Source organism: Urocitellus parryii, chromosome 2 (genome assembly GCF_045843805.1).
Source record: "Urocitellus parryii isolate mUroPar1 chromosome 2, mUroPar1.hap1, whole genome shotgun sequence".
Lineage (NCBI taxonomy): Eukaryota > Metazoa > Chordata > Mammalia > Rodentia > Sciuridae > Urocitellus > Urocitellus parryii.
This window is the reverse complement of record NC_135532.1, coordinates 33,577,155-33,604,700: the sequence shown is the minus strand read 5'-3', so window position 1 is coordinate 33,604,700 and position 27,546 is coordinate 33,577,155. Positions and strand designations below refer to the sequence as shown.

General features: G+C 39.3%; 1 protein-coding gene across 1 annotated transcript in view; it reads right to left on the bottom strand.

Annotated features, from left to right (window-relative positions):
• The window catches only part of Frem2 (FRAS1 related extracellular matrix 2), a 162,554-nt gene extending 157,363 nt beyond the window's left edge, over window positions 1–5,191 (bottom strand). The window contains exon 1 of the mRNA XM_026408751.2: window positions 7–5,191. Within this exon, the coding sequence (XP_026264536.2) occupies window positions 7–5,176 (5,170 nt within the window). The 5' untranslated portion in view covers window positions 5,177–5,191. The remainder of the gene's footprint in view (window positions 1–6) is intronic.
• Between the last annotated feature and the right edge of the window lie 22,355 nt (window positions 5,192–27,546).

Sequence of the window (27,546 nt, the reverse complement as noted above, 5' to 3'; positions counted from 1 at the left end):
ACATACCTTGAGTAAACTGAGCGATGCTGTGGTTGCCTTTGTCCAGGTTGAAGAGATATCCATGTCGAGGAGCCTCTGTCACAGTAAACTTCAGAGAGAAGTGCAGGCTGTCTCTATCTTCCACTTTCAATATTTTGCTTGTGATCATGAACCCCAAGTGACCAGTGGCCAGATTTCGAAGCACAGAGGCCCCCTTATTCACTGCAATTTGGGGGACACTATTGTCAACAGGTAAGATCTGGATCTTCATCACTTGAGGTCTCTTCATTTCAAATACTGTATCTGGGAAAACATAGAAGTCTGTATGGGTGCCATCGGTCACCGTGAAGGAGAAGCTGTCTTCACTCGACTCTGTGCCATCATGCTTGTAGCTGATTAAGTTTTCGTTCAAGTCTTGCTTGGTAAAAGCCATGGCAGGTTTGGTATTGTTGAAAAGGAGATGACCATGAACAGGCACCTGGGTGACAGTGAATTTCAGGAGTTTGTCGGGAGTATCTCTGTCTTCAACAGTGAGTTCAAAGGGCGTGATCAGCTTGTTTTCACCTTCGCTGACAACCAAGTTATGGATGGTGACCACTGGCTTTTTGTTGTCCACGTCACTAATGGAGATACGGAACGTTCGGAAGACAGGGTTACGCCCGTCAGTGACTTGAAACTCAAAGCTGTCCATCTTCACCTCATCGTCAGCTGTGTGGATGTAGTAGATTTTGTTGCCAGCCAATTGGAGCTGAGTGAAAGATGTGATGGACACTCCAGGTTGGTCAGTGCACTCTAGGTGACCTCTCATGGGGGCCCTGGTGATGGTAAAAACCAAGTTTTCATCCGGGCTATTCAAGTCACTTGTACTTAGTAGGTCTGTTGTGAGGGTGACTTTACCACCTTCCTTCAAGGACACCCCCTTACTAATCACGTCAGGGAAGACAATGTCAACACTCCCAATGGACACATAAAAGTAGCGATCGATGAGGGCGTTAATTCCATCAGTCACATCAAATTTAATTAGGTCCCGGATGCCCTCTTGCCCAAAATGGACATACTGAATTAAGTTTCTGTCCACTTCATCCTGGGTAAAATTCATGCCCAGCGTGATATTTTCAAAGGCACCTGTAAGTTTTCGTCTCTGTAATACACCATGTCCTGGCCCGTAACGGATGATATAAGCCAAGGATTTGTCTTCAGAGTCCAAATCAGTGGCCATTAATATTTTGTTGTTGATGACTTTGGTTTCCCCAATTTCTATCTCCAGTCCATTATTGATGGTCATCCTGGGGGTCTCATCATCCACAGGGAGGATCATGATGAGGGCCACCTTTTCCAGAGAGTGCTCACCATCCGTTAACTTAATCACAAAACTGTCTTCCTGGGTCTCAGAGTCATCATGCTCATAAATAATGCTGGAACTCTCTATGATCTGATCCAAGGTGAAGCTTTCGACAAGAACTGTGCCATTTATCTGCTGGCTCATGATGTGGCCATGAGTGGGAAATCGGGTAATAGTGAAGGTTAAGTCATCCGGCGGGATGTCAGCATCAGCAGCATTGAGGATGGGCGTATCAATCACCAGACTCATACCTTCCATGACTATAAATTCTCTCATAAACATTTCTGGCTTTTCATCATTGGTAGGGATGATTACAATGGGGAAAAAATGTCTCTCGGAAAAGTTAATGCCATCAGAGCAACGAAATACAAACCGGTCCTCCACAGGTTCCACCCCTTTGTGGACACTCTGGACATAGTTAATGTGGCCCTGCCTGAGATCTTTCAGAGTGAAGGCACTTATGGCAATCCCTGCTCTGGACTTCTCAGAGCCTGGGGCTGGAGAAATGTTTTCCACGTAGCCTGAGGTTGGCTGAATAACGATTGTGCACAGGAGGTCGTCATTCAGGGAGTCAATATCTTCAGCGCTGATGTGCATTGAGGTTATAACACCTTTATCACCTTCCATTACTGTAAACTGTTCACCCACAGAAATTTCTGGAGCCTGGCTGTCCACAGGGAGGATGGTTACCCACACCGTGACACCTTGAATAGTATTGCCACCCATTCTCCATTCTTGAGACTTTTCTGACAGGCTCAGGTTGAAAGAGTCTCCTTTGGGCAACAGGCCAATCTCACCACTGGTGTGGGCATAGACAACGGAGCCCTCCAAGAGGTCCTTTTGGGTGAACTGCTCTGCTGGAGCTCCACTGACCAGGATTTCTCCATACAAGGGTGGATCTTCCAAGAGGAAAGTCAGCATCAAATCATCAGTGTGTTCATCAGTCCCCTTAATAACACTGGTGGTGATTTCAGTAGCTCCGTTTTCTAAGACGTCTAGATAGGACTCCAGAGTACCTGTAGGAAGGCTCAGAATGGGTACCTCCTGGTCCACTGGCCGGACATTTACTCTGAGAGTGATAGGCACCACATGGTGTCTGTCACTGACCTCCAAGGAGCAGCTATCAGTCAAGGACTCATCTCCATTATGAGTATAGGAAATTCGCCCCTGTTTTATGTCCTCCAAGTGGAAGAGCTCTCCTACATGCAGTGTCTGTCCGGACACTTGCATGTGGCCATGTTTGGGTGCCTGTGTGAGGGTAAAAATGATGTGGGCCATATCAGTGTCTACATCACTCACATGCAACTCAGTCTCACTTAGGATGTGGTGGCCCTTCTCCTGAATAGTGAAGCCAGTGTTGAGGATCTCAGGTGGCTGGTTGTCCACGGGCTGCAAGTAAAGGGTGAAGGTACCAGGAGCCACATTCCCAGCTCGGTCCTCCACCTGGAACTGGAACTGGGCCACTCGAGCAGCCACTCCCAGTTCTTGACCTGGGGGTCTGTATGCAATTTTATGGTGGTTGATCTGGGCTTGGGTAAAATGGGTCACCACAGTGGATGGGTAGTCAGTCAGGACCAAGGTGCCCAGTGGGACTGGTGAGTGGTTTTCATCGGTGTCCACAGGGGGCTGGGTCACGGTGTAACGGAGTTCTCTATCATCGGTGTCCAGATCAGTGTAGCGCAGCCACTTCTTCCTCAGTGGTGTGAGCTGGGATTCCTGCACCACCATCCGAAGGGGACAGCCACTGACCAGCTCTGGAGGGAGGCGGTCCACAGGATGAATACGTATGACAAACTTCTGTAGTCCAGATTGATTAGGGGGGTCATGGTTATCCTGAACTCTAAATGTAAACTGGTCCATCACTGGGCCAGGACTATGGGGCCCAGAGTGTCTATAGAAGAGCCTCCCTTCTGTTATGTCTTTCTGCTGCCACTCTGTCACTGTTCGTTCATAATATGCCCCCTGCTTCCTCCAAAGGCCACTGATCAGCTCCTGCTCCTCTTGGGGAGGATGAGTTTGGCGGAGAAGCAGATGCCCTGCAGTCGAGGAGGGTGACTCCAGCACAAAAAGCAGCAGAGAGTCATCAGAGTCTATATCAGTTGCACTCAGAGCAATGGGTGGGATAGGCACTGTTTCACCCTCTGCCAGTGTCAGTCCAGTGTTGGCATTCAGGACAGGTGGCTGGTCATCCACAGGCACTAAAGTGATGGGGAACAGGAACTGCACCTGGTGTCTGCCTCCTCCATCCACCATGCGGAGCACCAGGTTGTCACTCAGTGAACCATCTTTGTCATCATGCTGGTAGACCACATGGCCAGCTGCTAGCTCTGCCACTGTAAAGGTCTTAGGAGCAGAGTTGCTGCTGGGAGCACCCAGAATGACAAGGTGACCATGCCGGAGCCCAGCCACCACCTCCAGTTGCACTGCTTCTAGATCATCCTCATCACTGATGACCAAGTTTTGTGGTCCACTACCTACAGGGCCTGTGAGAGGCCGAGACTGACCTTCGTAGAGTATAAGACCAGTGTTTCGTGTGACCACCGGAGCCAGTGTGTTCATAGGCTTCACCACTACCATGAAAGCAAAAGGGTCGGAGGCTGCTCCTTCTGGGTCCACTACTTCTAGCTCCAGTTCAAAGAGTCTCTCCTGGTTAGAGTCTTCAGAAGGGGGCTGGTAGGCTATCTTCAGAAGGTGCAGATCTCTCTGAGTGAAGGAGGAGAGGGGTAGGCTGCGGTCATCGGTGCTCACCAAGTAACCCTGGCCGGGCTGTAAGGGAGCGGTGAGGTTGAAGATCAATAGGTCAGGGGTAGACTCAGCATCCTCGGCTGCCAGCATGTCTGGAGTCAGGGCGGTCAGTACAAACTGGTCCACCTCCATCATCATCATGGCCACAAAACTGGGCTTAGGTGCGGTGTTCTCAGCCCCTCCTCGGATCCTCACTAGCACCTGGAAGTGCTCGCGTTTTAGAGCAGGGCTGCCAAGAGGAGCCCCTCGTGAACGCAGCTCCACCACCATGGGTACCCAATCTCTGTTGGGTGAGCGACTGGGGGCTGTGTGACGGTAGCGCACACCTAGCTCCTGAAAAACTTTGCAGTCCATCAAGAGAGGCTCCGAGGTACTTCCTTCTCTGGCTTCTCCAGGGACCTGCGGATAGTGGAGGAGTTCTCCATAGCGAGGCAGCGCACTTAAACCCGTCAGGATGCCCACGCGACACTCCTCCGTCTCCGGCTGGTAGGCAAACTCCAAGCTCCGCGCGTCCAGGGCATTGCTGGTCCCCAGCAGTTCTTCCACGACCAGGGGCAAGTTCCGAGTCACAACCTCCAGTTGGGTGAAGACTACTTCCACCTCCAGGACCAGTGGTAGCACTACTGCCCCTCCAGGAGCGTCATAGCGCAGCTGCAGTCGCACGCGGTCCCGCGACGGGCTGCGCGCACCCAGATGGGAATAGCGCACCTCTCCTGGGCCAAAGTCGCAGGGGAAGCGCTTGGGACTCAGGCGGCCAGGCCTCTGAGCCAGCGCGTCGTTGTCTAGCACAGTCACCGCGCAGCGGTCCCCTGGCTGCACCTGCAACACTAGGTCGTGCAGAGGATCCAGCCAGACTTCACGCCCGAAAGGCACCCTGAGTCCGCGATTCGCCATCACTATGGCCTCCTCGGAAGGAACCCCCGCAGCCCCCGCGAGACCCGGAGACAGCAATGCTCGGTCACCCACGGCGGGCTGTGCCGAGATACGGCTTACCAGTGATAGGAGAAGCAGCAGCAGACTGGGTGGCGGAACAAGTATTGGCTGAGAGCTGGTGGAGTTGGCTGTCCGGCGCGCACGGGTAGAGACCTCTGGGGTCCTGGCTGGGTGCATGATCCCGGTGTGAGGGCTCAGACAGGTCAGTCTGAAAAGCATGCAGTCAGTCCTCAGGCAGGCTAAAAAAGACACCTTCGTAAAGTGCCAAGAACACCGCACTCTGCCTGCTGAGTCCCCCTGTAACTGGGACTGGGCCAGAAGGATGGGCAGTGTCCGGTGCGGTCCCTGCGGGAGCCGCAGCGGAAGAGGATAAGCCCTCCCAGCTCGTCGGACTCCGCCGCTGCCGGCTCACTCACGCGGAGAACTGAGTCCCTCCAACTCTTACTTCCCAGGTCCCCAAACCCCAGGCTGTGAGGGAAATCCTTCCCCTCCTACCCCCTTACTCCAGTCTTCCCAGGAGACCAATCGTTGGTCCCGGGAGGAGGGACGGGAGTCGAGGGTTGGGTAGTGATTTCTGTCCATCAGCTCTAGGGACCGAGGCGGGGAAACAGTGGGGAGGGGAGGAGAAAGAAGGAGCAACAGGTTGTCTTGAAAGTGCAGCGAAAAGGGACCTGGAGCTTCTTGCTCTTGATCGCGTTTTGCTCTGAGCTGCTAGATTTGGGGATCACTCATAGGAAGCGGAATTCGCTGCGGTGCGGGATTCACTTCTTAGAATTTGTCTGCAATTAAGAATATCCCGAATTAACCCCTCTCCCCGCTGCAATGAAATCCTGCAAAGAGGATAGCTTTTTTTTTTTTTTTTCACCGAAACTTGCAAAGCTGGGGAGTAAACACAATGCCTCCTGAGTTTGAATCGAAACCCAGAGCAGTTTAAGAAACTCCGGGCGCATGTTTGCAAAAAAAAAAAAAAAAAAAAAAAAAAAAAAAAAAAAGGGCAGCTGGAATTAAAAGCCAAAGCAAGAGCAGGTTACAACCCCCCAGCCCCGCCCCAGGTACCTTCTCAAAAGTTTACAATGGACACAGTCCTCGGACTGGTGAGTTTTTAACAAGCCCCTCCTTTGCAATCAAAGTTCACGGAGTAAAACGAAAATAGGGCATTTGGAATGCGTGAGAAATGTAGTCTGATCAGAATCGCTAGTCTCCCACCAAAGAATAAGTTCTAGGGAATGTAGCCCCAGGCTGTCCCAAAGCCGCCGCTGTTAGGGTAGCTGTCATTAGAGACGCTCCTGTTCTCTTCACAGTAATTAGACCAAGAACAAACTAAACCCACTTGTCAGCTTCACATTTCTTTGCCTGCCGAGAGAATTGATAAATATCCGGAGGGCGAACTACCATAGTTTAGATCCCATTTCAGTCAGCCGGTTAGAGCTGAGCTCTTCCTGCCCCCTTGTGTTTGTCTGGTTTCAGTCGTGTAGAGATTCCCTTTGTAACAGGTTTTCTTACCACCCTCATCTCCCCACCCCACTCCCTCAAAACTTCTCATAATTAAAGCGACCATTTTCAATTAGTTCCCTGAGCAGTCTTGCTTATATCATGGTCAAAATGTCTTATTTGGGGTGATTTTTCCCCTAAAAATAATAAATATCTGATTTTAAAACAGAAACACAGAATAATAGCAATCTTGCTCTTTTCCTCCTCAAAGGTTATTAATTTGGAAAAGAGAGGTGTGTAAGAAACTGTTAATACCCTTTTAAATTTCAGTCTAAATTTAAGATATAGATGTATTCAAGGATAATTTCAGGATGTTGCCTATCCTTTTAACTCTTTTGTGCTTTTAGCTTTAGCTTCTGTGTCAAGATTATGTTTCTGCTCGACCCATTCAGCTACTTTCCAGGCCACGTCATAAATTCTGTAAGTATTGATGTCAGATGGGAGATGTTAGATTCTGTTCTAGGAAGCACTCTGGGCAGTGGGTCCCTACAAGTCAAAGATGGAAAGTTTTGAAACTTTTCAAAAAAAAGCAAAACATTACTGCAAATAAACAAGGTTTAATTAATTGAATCTTAATTAACCTTACTGTGTGTGCTCTGCACTGTTTGAGGAGCCTTAACTCACATTTAAAGTTGATGGATACATTTCACAATATTACAAAATGAGCATCTAGAAACATAGAATGTGGCCAGTATTTTAAACACATGACAAAATTTCCATCTAATTCCTCACCAATTTGCAATTTTCTTTGACATTATTATTTTATAATTTATTAGGATTATTTTATCATACAGAATTCTCATGACAGAGACATGACAATATTCTATTTCCTGTTCATGAATGGATAATAAGAAGATGCCAAGTGGAAAAGAAAATTAATTTCAGAATACACTCTTTCTTTCCATATTATGTTTCAAATTCTGGTTATTTGTTTTTATTGAAAAATGTCATCTTAAAGCCTAGTGGCTCTTAGTCAGGCATGGTGACCCTGGGTGAGTTCTGACCAGAACCAGACCAACAACCTGACCCTTGATGCTTCCCAGTGGCTCCAGGGTTTTCCTTTTTTCTTTTTAAAGTCCAACTCTGTTTGACTTGCCCCTGATGATAAGATCAGCATTTGAAGTATGGTAGTATGCCTGAAGGGCAGAGTTCAATATTTTGTTTCATGCAAAGAATACAGGTCCACATTTATTTTTAAGTAGCCTAAGGAAATCAATAAACTATAATCTTTTTTGACTTTTAAATTTTACCTGCCAGACTGAAGTGATGGAATGTTTCTTGGGATGTGTGTGTGTGTGTGTGTGTGTGTGTGTGTGTGTGTGTGTAACTCTTGGGGTTTTCTTGTTTTTCCGCAGAAGGCAGTACATATGATTTAATTAATAATCTTTATATTAATGACCATTGATAAAATAGAGAAACATTACCTTTTCCTCTAAAAGCCACTAACATTGATGATGATCATCTCTTTTCAGAGTAATAGTACAGTGTTAAAAGATTTTTGTGCTTAATTAGCATGAAAATGTTTTAAGACATTCTCAATATCTTAAGAAACTAAGTTAACAATGTGTGATTTTTTAAAGAAAATCTAACCTTAATACTTCAGTTCTTATTTTTGAAAGCCTTGTAATGCTTCCAGTACATATTCTGAGCAAAATGTTCATTAATATATATATTTTTTATATTTTAAACACTTGAAATGTATCCTCAAAAAAACTTAAAATTAAAATTATTGATTGTTAAAACTCAAATGGTTTCTGACCTAAGGTAAAGTACCAGAGAACTTGTTTTCTAAAGTAAATTCATCATTCTAATGTGATGAATTTAAGACTCAGACAAGATACACAAGTGGAAATTCAATGGCAGGTTTGGGACTCTGAAGTCAGACTAAAGCTAAAAGTGCATCTATTTAAATTTTGAATATTACAGCTTTCGTTGTAGATATTGTTTTATTTTTCTAATGTTCCTCTACTGGGTCATAAGACTTTAATAGAGGAGAATGCCTCATAAACACTTTAAAAATATGTTCAGTATGCACAATTATACACCAGTATTCAAGGGGGACTGGTCCCAGGACTCCTGAGATACCAAATTCACAAATGCTCAATTCCCTTCTATAAAATGGAGAGTATTTGCATATAACCTATGCACATCTTCCCATAAACTTGAAATCATCTCTATATTGCTTATAATAGCTAATAAAATATAAATTCTATGTAAATAGTTGTTGTACTATATTTTTAGGGAATAAAAGACAAGGAAAATCAGTCTGTGCATGTTCAGTACAGATGTAATTTTTTTCCCCAATCCAATTTGGGTGCATTTTTAATCCCTGCTTGGTTGAATCTATGGATATGGAACATGTAAATTATGAGGGCTAACTGTAGGTATAGACAAAAGATTTCAGTTTTGTACCAAGAATCTTTACTAGTTGTGGACATGGTTTATTCTTCAATAGCTTTAATACAATGACTTGCCTGCAAACAAAAAAACTTGACTGATTTCAGAGCAGCAATCAGGGAGAGCAAACAGCCCTGGACTGATTAACCAGGGGCTGATTCCAGCCTGGGTTCTGACATCCACTAACTGTATGTTGTGATTGTACGTGTGACTTGCACCAGTTCTGTTTTGCAATTTCAGTCTCCTCAAATGTAACGTGAGGAACTGCCTTTGCAGACAGGTTCCCTTTTGGTCCTAATATGCTAGTGCCATAGGACCAAATTTATGGACAAACTGCTATTGTGCTTCCCATATTATGTGTGGTTCTCATTCTTCCCAGAAAGACTGAGAGAATATTTATTTTTTAAAAGTATTTATTTTTACTATGTCAGAAAACTAAATCAGATCTCAAAGCTCATGCCTCTTGCCTGTAGAGCAATTGTTCCTTTCTAAGGTATATAGAGCATCATTTGCATTCATGGATGTGGGCAACTTAAATATATCTTAAAATTACCATTGTTTTTTAGCTCAAAAGAAAATTGAGGGGCTGGGGTTGTGGTTCAGCAGTAGAGTGCTTGCCTAGCATGTGTGAAGTCCTGAGTTCAATCCTCAGCACCACATATAAATAAAATAGAATAAAATAAAGGTATTGTGTCTATCTACAACTAAAAAAAAATTTTAAAAATTGAGATAAAATCAATCAATACAAAACTAAATTAAAGTTATTTTGAGGATAGATGGAATTTTAAGATGTATCACTTATTTGGTGATTCATGTAGCTTACAAACACCCAGACTTTCATATAAAGCTGTGTTCCGATGCAGGTCTACCAGGTAAGAAAAGAACATTGACCCAGAAGCCAGAAAACGTTGTTTTAAACTGGCTTTCCCACTTCCTTGAATCTCAGGACAAGTCACCTTGTCCATCTCTAAAAATGTGTGATTGGGAAGATATAATACATATATAAATACAAAGTATGTATGTATTTATGTATGGGTATATATATGCAAAGTAGAAATGATAAGAAATAGTCATTGTTTTTAACCCTCCACTATATATATTTATAACCCTCCTATATATATATATATATATATATATATATATATATATATATATATATATATTTCAAAGTGAAAGATGACAAATTCTTGGTTTCTCTTTAATTCCCCTTTTCTCCTTTTCTGGACTTTTTCTTAGTATCTTATTAATGAAGGGATGTTTGATATGGTTATAATGAGTAATAATATCTACTGATAGTATGTGTTGATTGTTCTATTAGTTTTCCTCTCTCACCTTTATTTTCAGTCTTTCTAGTTCCTTTGCTTGGATTAAAATCATGCTTAATTTTTCTATTCTGTAGAAACACAGTTTTCCTCAACAGCAGTAACTCCTCCAAGTAGGCACAAACTCTCTGGGAATATTCCTGAATCATATATCTCTACTTCCTCAATTTCTTATCCAATTGATTCATGAATTTTCCATAAGGTAATGTTTCTTTCACAAATTCTCTTCATCATGCCTCTACTTGTCCTCTGCAGTCCATCATCAAGCGGGGGAGAATGTCTCTCCACAGTTCTTTCACAACTGTTTTCTCTTTCCGTTCCTGTCTATCACCACCCTCTCTCTGCTCGCCAGATCTTCAGATCCCAGCCTCATTGCTATTAACATCTGCCACCTTACACATTGATGTAGATAAGACAAAGTCCATCTTTATCATAGTATTTTGCTAAAAATCTTTTCTGGTATCCCCTTGCCTATCAAACGAAATGTCTCTTCCTTTTATGATTCCATAAATGAATTTTGTGTTTAAGCATGGATTCCATCTCCAACAGAGCTTATTTTGTACATGCAAATATTTGAAAACCTGAAAAAAAAATCCGAATTCCAAAACATTTCTGGTCCCAAGCATTTGAGATAAGAGATACTCAACCTATAGTACGATGACATCAATTGTAATTTTTAAAATTTATTTTCATTTAATCTAATTTATTCTTATTTTGTCAGTAAGCACAAAAACTTAAAAAAATTCACCAAACCCTAAGATGTTTCAGTTTTCTCAAATATAAAATGGTACAATTGATACTTATCATCCTATAATGAGCAGTGATTGTGTCTGGCTCTCTCAAATACAAATATTATCCTCTAAGTGAGGAATTTCCACAATATGACTCTTAGTGGTAAAGACTCCAAGAGACCAAAAAGTCTGAACAGTCACTTCCCCATGCCCTTGGAAGTCAGCACAGTGGCCTGTGACTTAGGCTTGGATAATCTGGTCATGCCTGGATCTTTGCAATCACTTTGACAGAGACAGAGAATAATTGATTTCATTGGTGGTTCTAGTGACACCCCAAATCTACAACCAGTAGAGGCAATGGCTTCCAAGTGGCTGGTTCACGCTGGGTGCTGGTTGTAGTGGGGTGTCACTGGCAAGGTTCAGTGCCCAGCAGTGGTTGTAATACTAACCATATCAGAATCTGTGCTTCTGGTGGCTTGGTTTTTGGTTTTGTGTCATCCCAGAAATTGTGGAAGCAATCTAGTATCTTTTAATTTTCTTTTTGTTTACTTTATCCAAGGACAGTTTCTGTTGATTGGTATGAAGAAAATTGCATGACATTCTTGACTACTTTGCAAAGATGTTGTAAAACATGATGAAACTATTTTATGTTTCATATACATCTCATATACAGACGGAATTCCTTCTATACAGTATTTTTAGTGCATCTACATTTTGATTGGAATTTTCCATTTGTGGTATTATGTGAGCACTCAAAAATTTTGAGCATTTCAGATTTCAGATTTTTAGATAAGGGATACTCAACCTGTTCTACTTTGCTATTGGCCGATTATTGTTTCTTTTATATTCTGAAATATGCCAATTTTTAACTATCAGGAACATTTGGCCAAAACGTTTGGAGGAGGGAATGAAGCTAGGCCAAGCCATTGTGGCTGCAGAGAGCTGAGAGGAGCTGACCATGTGGCCTGAGGCTCAGCCTAGAAACCTTCATTTGGCACCCTTTACATTAGTTTAATGTCCCTAAACATTCGGTTAGGCCATTTGTTAAGATATTTTTGGTTCATAGCAGCAGAATTCACAATAGCTAGACTGTGGAACCAACCCAGATGCCCTTCAATAGATGAATGGATAAAAAAAATGTGGCATCTATACACAATGGAGTACTATGCAGCAATAAAAAATGACAAAATCATAGAATTTGCAGGGAAATGGATGGCACTAGAGCAGATTATGCTTAGTGATGCTAGTCAATCCCTAAAAAACAAATACCAAATGTCTTCTTTGATATAATGAGAGCAACTATGAACAGAGCAGGGAGGAAGAGCAGGAAGAAAAGATTAACATTAAACAGAGACATGAGATGGGAGGGAAAGGGAGAGAAAAGGGAAATTGCATGGAAATGAAGGGAGACCCTCATTGCTATACAATATTACATATAAGAGGTTGTGAGGGGACTGGGAAAATTAACAAGGAGAGAAATGAATTACAATAGATGGGGTAGAGAGAGAAGATGGGAGGGGAGGGGAGGGGGGATAGTAGGGTATAGGAAAAGTAGCAGAATACAACAATTACTAATTGGGCATTATGTAAAATTGTGGATGTGTAACTAACGTGATTCTACAATCTGCATTTGGGGTAAAATTGGGAGTTCATAACCCACTTCAATCTAATGTATGAAATATGATATGTCATGAGCTTTGTAATGTTGTGAACAACCAATAAAAAAATATATATATATTAAAAAAAAAAAGATATTTTTGAAGCCAATGATGTCAGGGCATAACATTTACAGATTCTCTACCTTTGGATTTACAAATAAACCTTAGAATGAAGTAGGATATAAACAGTTTAAACAAGAGATCATCACTTGACTGGATCACAAAGAACAATAAAGAAAAAAAGCTTTTCCTTTATTACAATTTTTAAAAAGTTTAAAAGTATATGAAAATATCTTCATTGATCTCTTTCAGCAGAAAATTGTTTAAAATGATATGTCTATAAAGAAGCAACAGAGAAAATTTATAATATTAACTATTACATGATGATTGCAATATATAAAAGAAGAATATAGGAAAAAATTGGAAGAATAGGCAAAAAGAAAAATCATTATTGGTCTGTATTGATAGATTTATGGATTTTTTTTAGTCACCTCTCCATCACTATAACAAAATAGCTGAGATAATCACTTATAGAGAGAAAGGGTTTATTTTTGGAGGTTCCAGCCTTGACTTGTTGGTCCCATTGCTTAGGGGCCTGTGGTGGGATAACACATCATGGTAGGGAGTGCTTAGCAGAACAAACTTGCTCACCTCATGGCCAGGAAGTGGAAAAGGGGAGAAAAGAAAGAGGCTGAGGTCCCCATATCCCCCTTGAGGACACGTGACCAGAAGACTTTCTACCACTTCTCAGTAGTGCCATGGGATGGAGACTAAGCCTTTAACATATGGGCTTTTGGAGATATATAAACTATAGTAATGGATGACATTTTTTCTTTTTCTTTTTATTAGTTCTAATTGGTTATACACAACAGCAGGAAGCTTTCTGATTCATTGTACATAAACGGAGCAGAGTTTTTCACTTCTCCAGTTGTACATGAAGTAGAGTCACACCATTCGTGCAATCATACATGTACCTAGGGTAACGATGTCCATCTCATTCCACCATCTTCCCTACCCCCATGCATTCTCCCCCCAGACCCCCTCCCCTTGGCCCCAAAGTTCCTCCACTCATCCCATGCCCAGCCCATTATGGTTTAGTATCCATTTATCAGAGAAAACATTCAACCCCTGGTTTTCTGGGATTGACTTATTTAACTTAGCATGTTATTCTACAACTCCATCTATTTACCTGCAAATACATGATTTTATTATCTTTCAATGCTAAGTAATATTCCATTGTGTATATATGCCAGGTTTTATTTTTTTAAATCTATTCAACTATTGCAGGGCATCTAGGTTGCTTCCACATTTAGCTATTGTGAATTGTGCAGCTATAAACATCAAAGTGGCTGTGTCACTATACTATGCTATTTTTAAGTCCTTTGGGTATAGACTGAGGAGTGGGATAATTGGGTCAAATGGTGGTTCAATTCCAAGCTCTCTAAGGAAGCTCCATACTGCTTTCCAGATTGATTGCACCAATTTGCAGTCCCACCAGTATGAGTGTGCCTTTTCCCCCACATCCTTGCCAACATTTATTGTTGCTTTTATTCTTGATAATTGTCATTCTGACTGGAATGAGATGGAATCTCAGTGTAGTTTCGATTTGCATTTCTCTAATTGCTAGAGATATTCAACATTTTTTTGTATATTTGTTGATCAATTGTATTTCTTCTTCTGAGACGTGTCTGTTCAGTAGACTTACTGAGTGATTTTTGAGCATAATGAATTCGCTTTTCCATTTCCATACGAAATTTAACAAAGGATTGTTATCTTTGCCTTTTGACCAAATGAATAAAAATATCAGGATAGAATTCAGCAAGTAAAGGGTTTTCATACTGAATAAGAAAAACTGTGAAAGGGACATTGAGAAGAGTGTGTGGTAGCCTACTCTTTTCATAGCCGAGGGCTTGCTGGCCTTTAACGCTTCAGACTCTGAGGTGGGCATGAAGGTTTTTTCTTTTTCTTTTTTTATCAGTACCTTAATGGTGTAACCATACATTTTTAAAAAATCTATTATAAAGTATCAGGTGGGGCTGGATCTATCACATTTATGTCTTTGTAATATTAAGAGAGTGAATAACCTATAATGGAAGGCATGCAATGAAACATGGTAGGCGTTGCTTCATAATCCATGTTAACATTTATGTATTTTTACTCAGTAAATATAGATAATGCTAAGTGAAGTTAGCCAATCCCCCCAAAACAAATGCCAAATGTTTTCTCTGATATAAGGGGGTGGCTCATAGTGGGGTAGGGAGGGAGAGCATGGGAAGATTAGATTAGTTCTAGATAGGGAAGAGGGGTGAGAGGGAAAGGAAGGGGGAAGGGGACTAACAAGGATGGTAGAATGTGATGGTCATCATTATACAAAATACATGTATGAAGATTTGAATTTGGGGCCAACATACCTTATATACAAACAGAGATATGAAAAATTGTGGTATATATGTGTATTAAGAATTGTAATGCAAAAAATATATTTACCTGTGAATAAAAGACCATTGAAACCACCTGCTTCAAGATTTTAGGGGAAATAGTAAGACCAGGGGTTCTAGGAGCGTGAGTCCATTGCCACATACTCTTTTTTGCTGTAAAGTGGATTCCTTGATCAGAAGTTGCATGGGATACCTTGAAAACAGCTAAAGCACCTGAAAGCCCACAGCTGTTAGTGTTATCAAAGCATTGCCCTGCAGGGAAGGCCCCAGAAAGGGGATGGAGTGCTATAGCTGTCCATTTTCTAATGAAGCCTGCATAATTTTCCGAGTTGGAGTGAAAGGATCTATACCCCTGGGAACGGGGAAGCCACTTCCACTGGGGATGGAAAGGCTGTTGCACAAGAAAAGAAGACTCATCAGAATTTAGAGGCTCAATGACTCTGGCTTCATCAAAGTTTTCCTACGTGCCTCGTAACTTAAAAGATCCCATTATTTCCCAGCTAGTGCCTGCAATTTAACTATAGACACCCTGTAAATCTGGGAGTTCAACTTGTATTTCATTTATGAAGTTTCAGGATGAGACTCTGTATTTAGTTCGTGGCAGTCTTATCCCTACAGCTACAGGAAATAAGAGTTTCTTTCAGGGTGAACACAGAAGGCTTCAAGCTCTTCATGCTGTGATTCAGTTGGGAATTGAAATCTCTGAGCTCATTTTTTTTTTTTCCTGTACTGATTCATCCAACAATGTAGGAGCAACCAGCCAACCTCATTATAGTCATTCATTTTCCAGAAATATTCTAATGTTACATATACACAGTAACCCAGACCCTTGCTTCTTATAAGTGGCTGATTTGAATTATTCAGTGCATATATTTTGCATACCTTAATTTCCTGTTCAATAGATTATCCCCCCCCCTTTTTTTTACTGAAAATGTAGTCATTAACATTTAAGATCTAATCATAGTAGATATTCAACTCCAGAAACCCCAATTCAGGTCACTTATGGTTAAAATTCTGTTTAAATTGACATGTACCATCATATATCCATGAACAAAGAATTACAAAATACATGTAAGGCAGGGCGTAAGGCTTAGAATTAACTGAGAAGCCATTTGAGAAATACTTTATATAATAAAGGTAGGCAAATGCTACCTTTTTATATAAGAACCAATCCTATTGATTCACAGCTACATTCCTGTTCCAGTGTACCACCTTGATCTAAGCAACCAAAACAGCACCAGAAATTCATTTTAGGTGAATATGTTTATTTAACAACTGCTCATAATTATTGTTTAATACTTTAAAATATTATATATGGCCAGAAATAATAATAATAGGGCCAGACAGGGCAGTTTTGGGAATAATGAGCTAAAGGAAAAATTAGGAAATTTGTAAATAAGGAAGTCTTCATAATAAGGAACTTGAAGACATAACTGTTGAATATTTACTATGTGCAAGACCAAGCAGTCAAGGATTGACTGGATAAAATGAAGAGATAATTTTCTCTTAAAAAATGTCAGTTACATAAAACAAAATGTGTGTATCTAACTTTAAATGACTAAATACATTATAACTTAATACTAAGATATGGGGTGTAGCTCAATGGTAGAGCACTTGCCTAGCAAGTTCAAGGCCCTGGGTTCAATTCCCAGCAGGATAAAAATAATTAACAATATAACTTAGTACTAAATATAAGACTTTAAAAAATAATTTACCTTGAAACTTAAATTTTCTTAAATTTTGGTTTATTTTCTTATAAAATTTAATGCTATTCTTTCTTGTAAGAATAGTTAGGTTTCTTATCTTCCTTTTTTTTACAACTTATAAAGAATTATCAGAACAACTGGTGAAGGCACTAATAAGTAAACTAATTTGTATTAGTTTGAACTTAATGAACTTGCTTTTACTTTGTAGCTTATATACAATGTTCATCATTCACTTTGATTTCTTAGAAGAAAAATGTAGTTTTTTACTTCTCTTGTGAATGAATTCTCTGATATCTTCTGACTTTGCATAATCAAAATCGATATATAGGGGTCATGGGTGTAGCTCAATGGTAAGAGTGTGCCCTTAGCAATCACCAGGCTCTGGGTCCAATCCTCAGTATCAGAATAATAATAACAATTAAAAAAAGATTTGATTTGAAAATAGTCAACCAAATTTGATATACCAGCCAATAAAATATTATATTAAATAACTAGAGGGGAATTCTGAATAATATACAATTAAATAATATATATTGCTAGGTAAAGACTGTGATTGCTCAGAGAAAAGAAGAGAAGGTCATTATAGTAGAAAGTAGGAAGGTTTAATAAAGGAGCTGGACTTGAGTTGGAAATTAAAGGATAAATTTGGATAACTGAAGAATAAGAGAGAGACTATAGGCTAAAGAAATATATGGAAGAAAATTCAGAGTTGTAATTAGACCTGCCCCTTCCTAATAGACACTCAGGGTGAAAACCAGTTCTTTAGGGGTATAAAGAAAAGGACTGATGAGTAGGCTGAAGTTTCTGAGCTTAGAGAGTCATTATTAATAAAGCATTAAGATTTGGAAATGAAATTAGTGGTAGCCATTGGAGAAATTCTGAAAGCATCATTATCATTATAATAATAATGAAAAAAATATTCACAAGGCAGCCATCTCTCTGTAAGCTGAATGAGGTTGCAGTTCAAGGAAGTCATTGCAATGGAATGAATGCGATGTGAAGAAGAGAGTTACAGTAGAAATAAAAAAAAAAAAAGGAAAAAGTCCAGGATTTGGGGAAGTAAAAAATATATCCATAGCAAGAAACTTGAAGAAATAATTGCTTCCTTCTTATGTCATGCAAAGGACTGTGCTAAGAATGGACAGAAGCTTAGTGAACAGAGAATGGACAGGAGAATCAAAGTCAGCTTTATGGTTTGTAACTAGACTCATCCCCTGAAAACACATGTAGAGCTGGGAGAGCTGAAGCCCGTAGGGAACATGGGCCCAGAGAACAGCAGCCCAGCACCACCTAGGAAGAGATTGTGCCCTGAGTTTTTCCTGAGGATGCATTGATGTCAGTGTGTACACACCCACATCAGCCACAGTACCACCCAGAAGAAGAAGGCCTGTAATTTTATTTGTAAGGCTGTTAAGTTTCTTTGATGTATTCCTGGTATTAAAAAAAAAAAAACTATTATACTCAAAGATACTTATTCTGGGGTTATGAAGAATAGTTGTAATACCTCATACTCCAATGAGAACTTTTCTTCTAGGTCTTTGGATGATTATTTTAGACTTTAGAATAATGTAATTATAATATTTAAAAATGTGTACCTTGTGACTTAAAGTCTGAAACTTTTTTTTCTCTTAATTATGTAGCCAAACAAATATTTTTTGGTACAGTCATAATTTGCTCAAGATTTCTGCATGTTGATGTCTGTCTGGCCAGGTACTTAAGTATTCGAATACAGCTTTACATTGTGTGTGGATGGTTTTGTAAAAATGTGCAGTTAAGCTACATGAGTCTTTTTATGAGCTTTATTTTATTTTATTTTTTCCTTCAAACCCAGGATTCATATATGCAAGGAAAGTGCTCTACCACTGAGTTACATTCACAGATGCGGATCAATGAGTTTTAAGTCAGAAAAAAATATATATGTAGTAGAAATATTAAAAGTTTTACTCAACATAGTATTATTCTGATATTATCTGGGAATTTATGTGACTGAAAGTACTGGTGTGTTATAAATATCAACACATTTCACAAGTGTTTGAGATAATATTAGGTAGGGGAAAACCAGGCTATTAAAAGAGATAATGTCCTCAAATGAAAGTGTAGTCTAAATATGGTTTCTTTCTTGGAATCCATTTCATGTCTCTAATCCTGGTGACGTGAATGAAGGAAAATAACTATTTGGATATCAGAATTTGTTTGACTCCTCAGTATAACATAATCATTTCCTTTTGCAAGTCACTGAAATGACATACCAGATTTTAGTCATAGAAAAAAATCTGGCTTTCAGTAATTTTATGAGAAGTGGTGGCTATGATTTACATAAGTTCTTACAAACTAGCAATAAAAATCAGGCGGTCTAGTAGAGGTCTATCAAATACAATATTATCCCCCACTTTGCTAGTGGCATTCTGCATAAGTGGCTCATTAAGAGTCATACATTACATGCATAATGCATGGGCAAGGACTCTGAGCTCTTCTTATCCCTCTGTGGGCTGACATAAATCACAGGCAGTGCCTAGGGCATAGGACACCATGAGACACTGAATCCATCTTGGTACAGCTTCTCCCTGGAGGAGAGGGGTAACCAGTGTCCATCACAGAGGCAGAGAGGCGCTAAGGTGACATATTCTCAAGAAAATGAGAGGTAGTATTTTCTTTTTGAGTGGTGGGTAGGGAAGCATCTTTTCTCCTTGTTATAGGAAGTTAGGAAAGAGCACTAAGGTTATGGCAAATAGTGTCTGGTTCATAGCACAGTGACTAATTCATAGCAAGTACCCCGTGAAGGTTTGCCAAGGGAATATTGTACTGCTGTGCTAGACGGTTAAGCCACAAGGATAAATAAATAAACAACAAACTCTGTCCTAAGAAACTTACCATTTTGTTGGCAGAGTGACCAAAAAAAAAAAAAATCAACAGTGAAAAAACAATGTAGTAAATATTCTATTAGGGCTAAATACGGGGGCGGGGGGCTACAGGTGAAGGGCAAACTCTTCTCTTTTTTGTGAGGGCCAGGCAAGTTTTCAGAGTGAAGATGAAGAGAAATTCACCAAGTCTTAAGGAAGGGATGAATACTCATTCATCAGGTAGATGGATGGGAAGGGCATTTTGCAAGTGAATTCCATGACTGTTTCAGATACTTGATGCTGGAGCTCAAGTTGACATTGCTCTGCAGAGCCCCCAGCCACAGATTTATGTTAGAGCAGTTTCCACTTGAATCAATATATTGGTCACCCTCTGTCCCTTTCTCATGTACTAATTTTCAGGTTTTAGCATTGTCTACTATTCTCCAATTTTCTGCTTAACTCTGCTTATTTGTCTAATCTGATCCTGATCCTCTGCTCTGAGCCTTTTTTTTTTTTTGACAATGAATTTCTTTGCACTTTCCCAGTTTCAACAATAAGCCCTTTTGATAATAATTGTCACTGTAAGAAAACCCTATGGTGACAGATACATGGTGATTTGGAAAAAGCACTGTAATATTTAGGAATTTTAACACTACAATATTTACGTTGAGTTAGAAGCATTTATCTACGCATTCAAAATAATTAGTGGTTGCATACTTCATTACTCTGAAAGAGTAAAATTATTAAAAAATTTTCTTACTGGATAGTCAACTGAGAATTCTTTTCTTTTCTTTTTTTTTAGGATCCCTTTCCCTTTCCTCACAGTTTGAAATACTGTTCAAAAACTTCTGGGTGATACTTTTGTGTCACTGTTCTGGGTTCAAAAGGATAGTTACTTAATCGACCTTTACCTTTGCTTCTTGTATTAGCTTAGTTTTTCTCAACCAGGGGTGATGGATGACCCCCAGGGATATTGGACACATTTTTAGTTCTCACAGTTGGGGGAGGGGTGTGATGCCACCTGCGTTGTCCAGGTAGAGGTCGGGACTGCTGCTGAACATCCTGCCATGCACAGGAGATCTCCTGCATGAAAAAGACCTTTCTGTCCCTAAATGGCAATGCTGGCACATGGAGAAACCCTGTTGTGGCTTTAGATAAAGGACATTGTTGGCGCCGTGTATAGATCTCCATTCAGCTTCTGAGTGTTGGCTGATAAGCCCTCAGGGTCTCTCCTTGAAGGAGCCTAGGACTATTGTCTATCCAACCATCATCAGACCAAGGCTAATGACTCCAAAGGCCAACCCTTGCCTCCATGTGGGACCTGTTCTGTGGAGTAATTAATGCTCAGAGCTGTCTTGTGGGATCTCACTGAAGCTAGTCTGTAGCTGAGGCTACATCTTTGCTTTTTTCCTCCTTGCACTATCCAACTTCTGAGTTTTTCAATTTCCTGAGCTCTTCAATGAATCACTTGAACAATAATCCCTGTTTTGGACTCAGCTTCTAGGGAACCCAACCTAAGACAATTGGATTTGGAATGAAAACACTAATGTGTAGCTTCCAAATACTCAGTTACCTATGTGACCTGGTGATGGTTTGTTGACCTTGACAGTAACCAATTTTGTTAGGTCTGGCCTGATGAAGGTAAAATTTGATGACATTTCTCTTGAGACCCTCTGTGTCTGAATCAATTCCTGTCACGCACCTGTTCTCATCTTTTCGAGAACAAAACTAGGATTGCATTAAAATTCATCCTCAATTATTTTGAGAATCTTTGCTTAGGTCTCACTTATAGCCACTCTGTGTAATGGATCTTTTTTAAAAAATATTTTTCAGTTGTCAATGGATCTTTATTTTATTTATTTTATGCAGTGCTGAGAATCAAACCCAGTGTCTCACACATGCTAGGCAAGTGCTCTACCACTGAGGCACAACATCAGCTCTTGTGTAAATGGATCTTTTCATTGTCTTTGCTACTGGTGTTCTCTGTGAGACCTGTGATTCTTTGCCTGGAGTTCTGTCTCCCAGAACTTTCTAGATGCCAATGATATTTTTACCCACTTACCCTTCCACCAGTCCACTGGCTCCCTCTCTTGTCTGTCCATCCATCCATTCATCTATCCTTGCATGCATTCACTTATTTATTCAACATGTGTGAGGAGTACATTTTCTTTATCAGACAGCAAGAGTGCAACTGAATTAAGCCTCTGCTTCATGTAGCCTATTTATCAGTGATGAATATTGAAAAGAAAAGAGATCATTGCAACACAGACTGTTTAGGTTTGGCCTGATGAATGTAAAAATGAATGTAAAATAACTACACAGTAAATGATCAAAAAGCACAAAGTTCAATTTATTGTTTACTACAGCAATGGAAAAATTTGTTGACACAGTTTCTTTGAATGGAGTAGAATGTTGGTGTGGGTTATGGGAAGAAAGGAATCCAAAGTTTTGCAGATTTGGGGGAGTATATTGACATTATCTGTAGAGTTAGTTATTCAGACGAGACTTCTGTGGGTTGGTTGACAGAGAGAGAGGTTTAGAGGATTAAGTCTGAGCCTGCTCACATCTGGCTGATTGCTGACTGGTGAGGAACTGTTTTCTGACTGTTGCCTTGCCCAAGTGTGTTCCCAGAGCCAAGTTGTCATTGATTAAACCAAATGTAGACTTGTTCTGATAGCTACTCATTACCATGGCTACAGAACAATCAAGTCTTTTCCTAGGAACATAGATTTTTAAGAAAAGATTTCCAAATAAAAATCATATCAGGATGGGATATTTTTGCTACTGTGTCCTTTGTTTTTGTATTTCTTGTAATTATTATAGCAGAATTAACACAAAAAGTTGAGGACAGGAAGGAAAGAATTTTAATTTTGATTGCTTGACCCTAAAATCTCTATAATCAAGTTGAGAAACCAGTTTTAGATTAGACTTATTGATTTTAAATATGAGATCATCATAATATGAAAGTGCTGAGCTTTAGATGGATTGTAGATGAGTATCTTTTCTAAATCAGGGTGTTTCTTTTTTTTCCCTCTTTCTCAGCTTTCAGTGTATTTGCAAATAAAAGTTGTATATTTTTGAGACATACAAAGTGATATTTTATGTATGTATACATTTGAAATGATTTAATCAAGCTAATCAATATTTCAATCACCCATATATTGTTTTTTGTGTGTCATGAGAACATTTAAGTTCCACTCTTTAAGCAATTTTTAAGTATATAATACATTATTATTAGCTATAGTCACACTGTACAATAGACCTATAGAACCTCCTCCTAACTGAAATTATGTCTTTAGACTGACATTTCCCCTGTGACTTAGTCTTTGATAAACATTACTTGCATTTTGCTTCAATGATTTTGACTTGTTTAGATTCCACATATAAGAGAGTTCATGCAGCATTTTTCTCTCCGCACCTGACTTATTTTACTTCCAGATTCGTCCATCAGACACATGCATGCACACACACACACACACACACACACACACACACACGCACGCATACACGCACACCACATTTTCTTTATTTATTCATCCATGGATGGATACTTAGGTGATTTCCATACCTCGGCTGTTAGGAATAATGCTGTAAAGAGCAGGGAAGTAAAGATATCTCTGACATATTGATTTCCTTTGAATATATATTCAGAAATGAAATGCTGACTTATATGTCTATCCTATTTTACTTTTTTGAGGAGTTTCTATACTGTTTTCCATAATGACTATAATGATTTATATTCCCATTAACAATGTACAGGTGTTCCTTTTCTTCACATCCACACCAATGCTTGTTATCTTTTGTCTTTTTGATAAGAGGTATTCCTTCAGATGTAAGGTGGTATCCCATTGTGGTTTTAACTTGCTTTTCCTTGATGATTAGTAATGTTGAACACTTTTTCATATACCTGTTGTCCATTTGTATATCTTCTTATGAGAAATATCTATTCAGGTCCTTTGCCCATTTTAAAATTATTTGTTTTCTTAATATTGAGTTGTTTGAGTTCCTTATGCATTTTAGAATGTTCTCTCCATAGCACATATATGATTTGCAAATCCCCCACCCCCACCCCCACTGTGGGCTGTCTCTTGACTGTTATAAGTGCAGAAGCCTTTTCATTTAATGTATTCCAATTAGTTTATTTTTCTTTTTTGACTAGGCATTTGGGATTCTATTAGAAAAAAAAAAGTCATTTTCTTCACCAATGACAAGACTCTTTCGCTTTCTTTTTTCTTTTAGTAGCTTCAGGTTTTATGCCTATTTTTTTTCACATGCTAAACTGACACTTTACTACTGATTACCACTAAGTCTGTAATCCATTTTGAGTTGACATTTGTACATGGTGGGAGATAGGTGTCTGATTTTATTCTTCTATATGTGGATATTTAGTTTCCCCAGTACATTTATTGAAGATACTGTGTTTTCTCACTAGTTACTTTTGTGGAAGATCAACTAACTGTACATGTGTAGATTTATCTCTGAGCTCTCTGTTTTGTTCCATTGCTGTATATGTTCGTTATTAGGCCAGTACTATAGCTTTGTAGTGTATTTTGAAATAAGGCAGTGTGATACCCCCAGCTTTGATCTCTTTTATGATTTCATGTGAATTTTCTAGGATTTTTTTCTTTGAGTTTTGTGAAAAGTAGCATTGATATATCAATAGGAATTGCATTGAATCTTCCTATCCACAAACATTGGCCATCTTCCTATCCACAAACATGGATAGCTTTGAGATAGCCATTTATGTTTATCTTCTTGTAGTGACTTATTTAGCTTTGAGATATCCATTTATTTTTATCTTCAATTTTTATCATCAGTGTTTGTTGTGGTTTGGAGATGAGGTGTCTCCCAAAAGCTCCTGTGTTAATGCAGAAGGCCAAATGATTAGATTATGTGCATCATAACCTAATCCATCCTTTGTAATTTAAATGAATTAATTGGATGGTAACTACAGTCAAGTCCGGTGTGGCTGGAGGAAGTTAGGTCTCTGAAGCTTTGCCCTTAGGGATTGTATCTTTTTTGTATCTTTTTCCTCTCTCTCTCTCTCTTTCTCTCTCTCTCCCTCCCTCCCTCCCCCTTCTGGCTCTATTGAGGTGAGCAGCTTTCCTCTATCTCCAACCCAAAGCAATGGAGTCAATCTGAGACCTTTGGACTGAGACCTTTGAAACCATGAGCTCAAAATAAATGTTTTCTAAGTTGTTCTTTTTGGATATTTTAGTCACAGCAATGAAACACAATATTTAATAGTCTTCAGTGTAGAGAGCTTTTACCTCCATGGTTAATTTTATTCTTAAGTATTCTTTTCTTGACACTACTGTAAATAAGATTATTTCCTTATTTCTTGGATAGTTCATTTTTTAGTGTATAGATATACTACTTTTTTTATACATTGATTTTGAATTCTACAATGTTACTGAATTGTCTTCTTAAAAAACATTTATTTTTTAGTTGTAGGTGGACACAATACCTTTATTTTTTTATTTTTATGTGGTGCTGAGGATCGAACCCAGTGCCTCATGCATGCTAGGTAAGCACTCTACTTCTGAGCCACAACCTTAGCCCTGTTAATGAATTTTCTAACAGTTTTTTTTTTGTGTGTAGAGGCTATATAAGATCATATACTCAAAACAGAGACTATTTTACTTTTTTGTTTTCGTATTTGTATGAATTTTATTATTTCTTCTTATCTCATTGATCTGGTTAGAACTTCTGGTATTACACTGAATAGTAGTGGCAAAAATGGGCATCCTTGCCTTCTTCCTAATCACAGAGGAAAAGCTTTTAGTATTTTGACATTGAGTATGATATTTGCTGTGAGTTTGTCATGTATGTGGCCTTTTTTATGTTGAGGAACCTTCCTTCTATACATAATTTTATGATGCAGAATCACACTGGTCATGTAGTCATCTATGCACATAGGGTAATACTGTCCGATTCCTTCTACTATCATTCCTACCCCCATATCCCCCTCTCCTCCTTTCACTCCCCTCTGCCTTGTTGTTTCTTGTAGTGATTTATTTAGCTTTGATATCAGGGGAGTACTAATTCTGTAAAATTCACCTCCTGAATATTTTGAAAGTGTTTGAGAAGTGTTAATATTATTCTTTAAATGGTAGAATTCACTAGTGAAGCTATGAGATCCTAAGATTTTTATTATAAGGTCTTTAATTACTGATTTAAGGTCATTAGTCATTATTGGCTTCTTCAGATTTTTCTATTTATTCATGATTCAGTTTTCATAGATCTTATGTTTCTAAGAATTTCTCCATTTCTTCTATGGCATACAATTATTCATATTTGTCTTATGAGGGTTTTGTAATGTTATTGATAATGTTTCCTCTTTCACTTATAATTTTACTTATTCAGTTTGTCTCTCATTTATTTTTATTTATTTATTTATTTATTTATTTATTTTTTATTGGTTGTTCAAAACCTTACAAAGCTCTTGACATATCATAATTCAAACATTAGTTTCAAGTGAGTTATGAACTCCCATTTTTACCCCAAATACAGATTGCAGAATCACATCGGTTACACATTCACATTTTTACATAATGCCATACTAGTGACTATTGTATTCTGCTACCTTTCCTATCCTCTACTATCCCCCTCCCCCCATCTTCTCTTTCTATCCCATCTACTGTAATTCATTTAACTCCTTATTATTTCTTCCAATTCCCCTCACAACCTCTTTTATGTAGTTTTTTATAACAATGAGGGTCTCTTTCCATTTCCATGCAATTCCCCTTTTCTCTCTCTTTCCCATCTCGTGCCTCTGTTTAATGTCAATCTTTTCTTCCTGCTCTTCCTCCCTGCTCTATTCTTAGTTGCTCTCATTATATCAAAGAAGACATTTGGTATTTGTTTTTTAGGTATTGGCTAGCTTCACTAAGCATAATCTGCTCTAGTGCCATCCATTTCCCTGCAAATTCCATGATTTTGTCATTTTTTAGTGCTGCGTAATACTCCATGGTGTATAAATGCCACATTTTTTTAATCCATTCATCCATTGAAGGGCATCTGGGTTGGTTCCACAGTCTAGCTATTGTGAATTGTGCTGCTGTGAACATCGATGTGGCAGTATCCCTGTAGTACGCTCTTTTAAGGTCTTCAGGGAATAGACCAAGAAGGGCAATAACTGGGTCAAATGGTGGTTCCATTCCTAACTTTCCCAGGAATCTCCATACTGCTTTCCAAATTGGCCGAACCAATTTGCAGTCCCACCAGCAATGTACAAGAGTACCCTTTTCCCCACATCCTCGCCAGCACTTGTTATTGTTTGACTTCATAATGGCTGCCAATCTTACTGGAGTGAGATGGTATCTTAGGGTAGTTTTGATTTGCATTTCTCTGACTGCTAGAGATGGTGAGCATTTTTTCATGTATTTGTTGATTGATTGTATGTCCTCCTCTGAGAAGTGTCTGTTCAGGTCCTTGGCCCATTTGTTGATTGGGCTATTTGTTGTCTTATTGTCTAATTTTTTTGAGTTCTTTGTAAACTCTGGATATTAAGGCTCTATCTGAAGTGTGAGGGGTAAAAATTTGTTCCCATGATGTAGGCTCCCGATTTACTTCTCTTATTGTTTCTCTTGCTGTGAAAAAACTTTTTAGTTTAAGTAAGTCCCATTTGTTGATTCTTGCTATTAACTCTTGTGCTATGGGTGTCCTGTTAAGGAATTTGGAGCCTGATCCCACAATATGTAGATCGTAGCCAACTTTTTCTTCTATCATACACAGAGTCTCTGATTTGATATCAAGGTCCTTGATCCATTTTGAGCTAATTTTTGTGCATGGTGAGAGGAGGGGATTCAGTTTCATTTTGTTGCATATGGATTTCCAGTTTTCCCAGCACCATTTGTTGAAGATGCTATCCTTCCTCCATTGCATGCTTTTAGCCCCTTTATCAAATATAAGATAGTTGTAACTTTGTGGATTAGTCTCTGTATCCTCTATTCTGTACCATT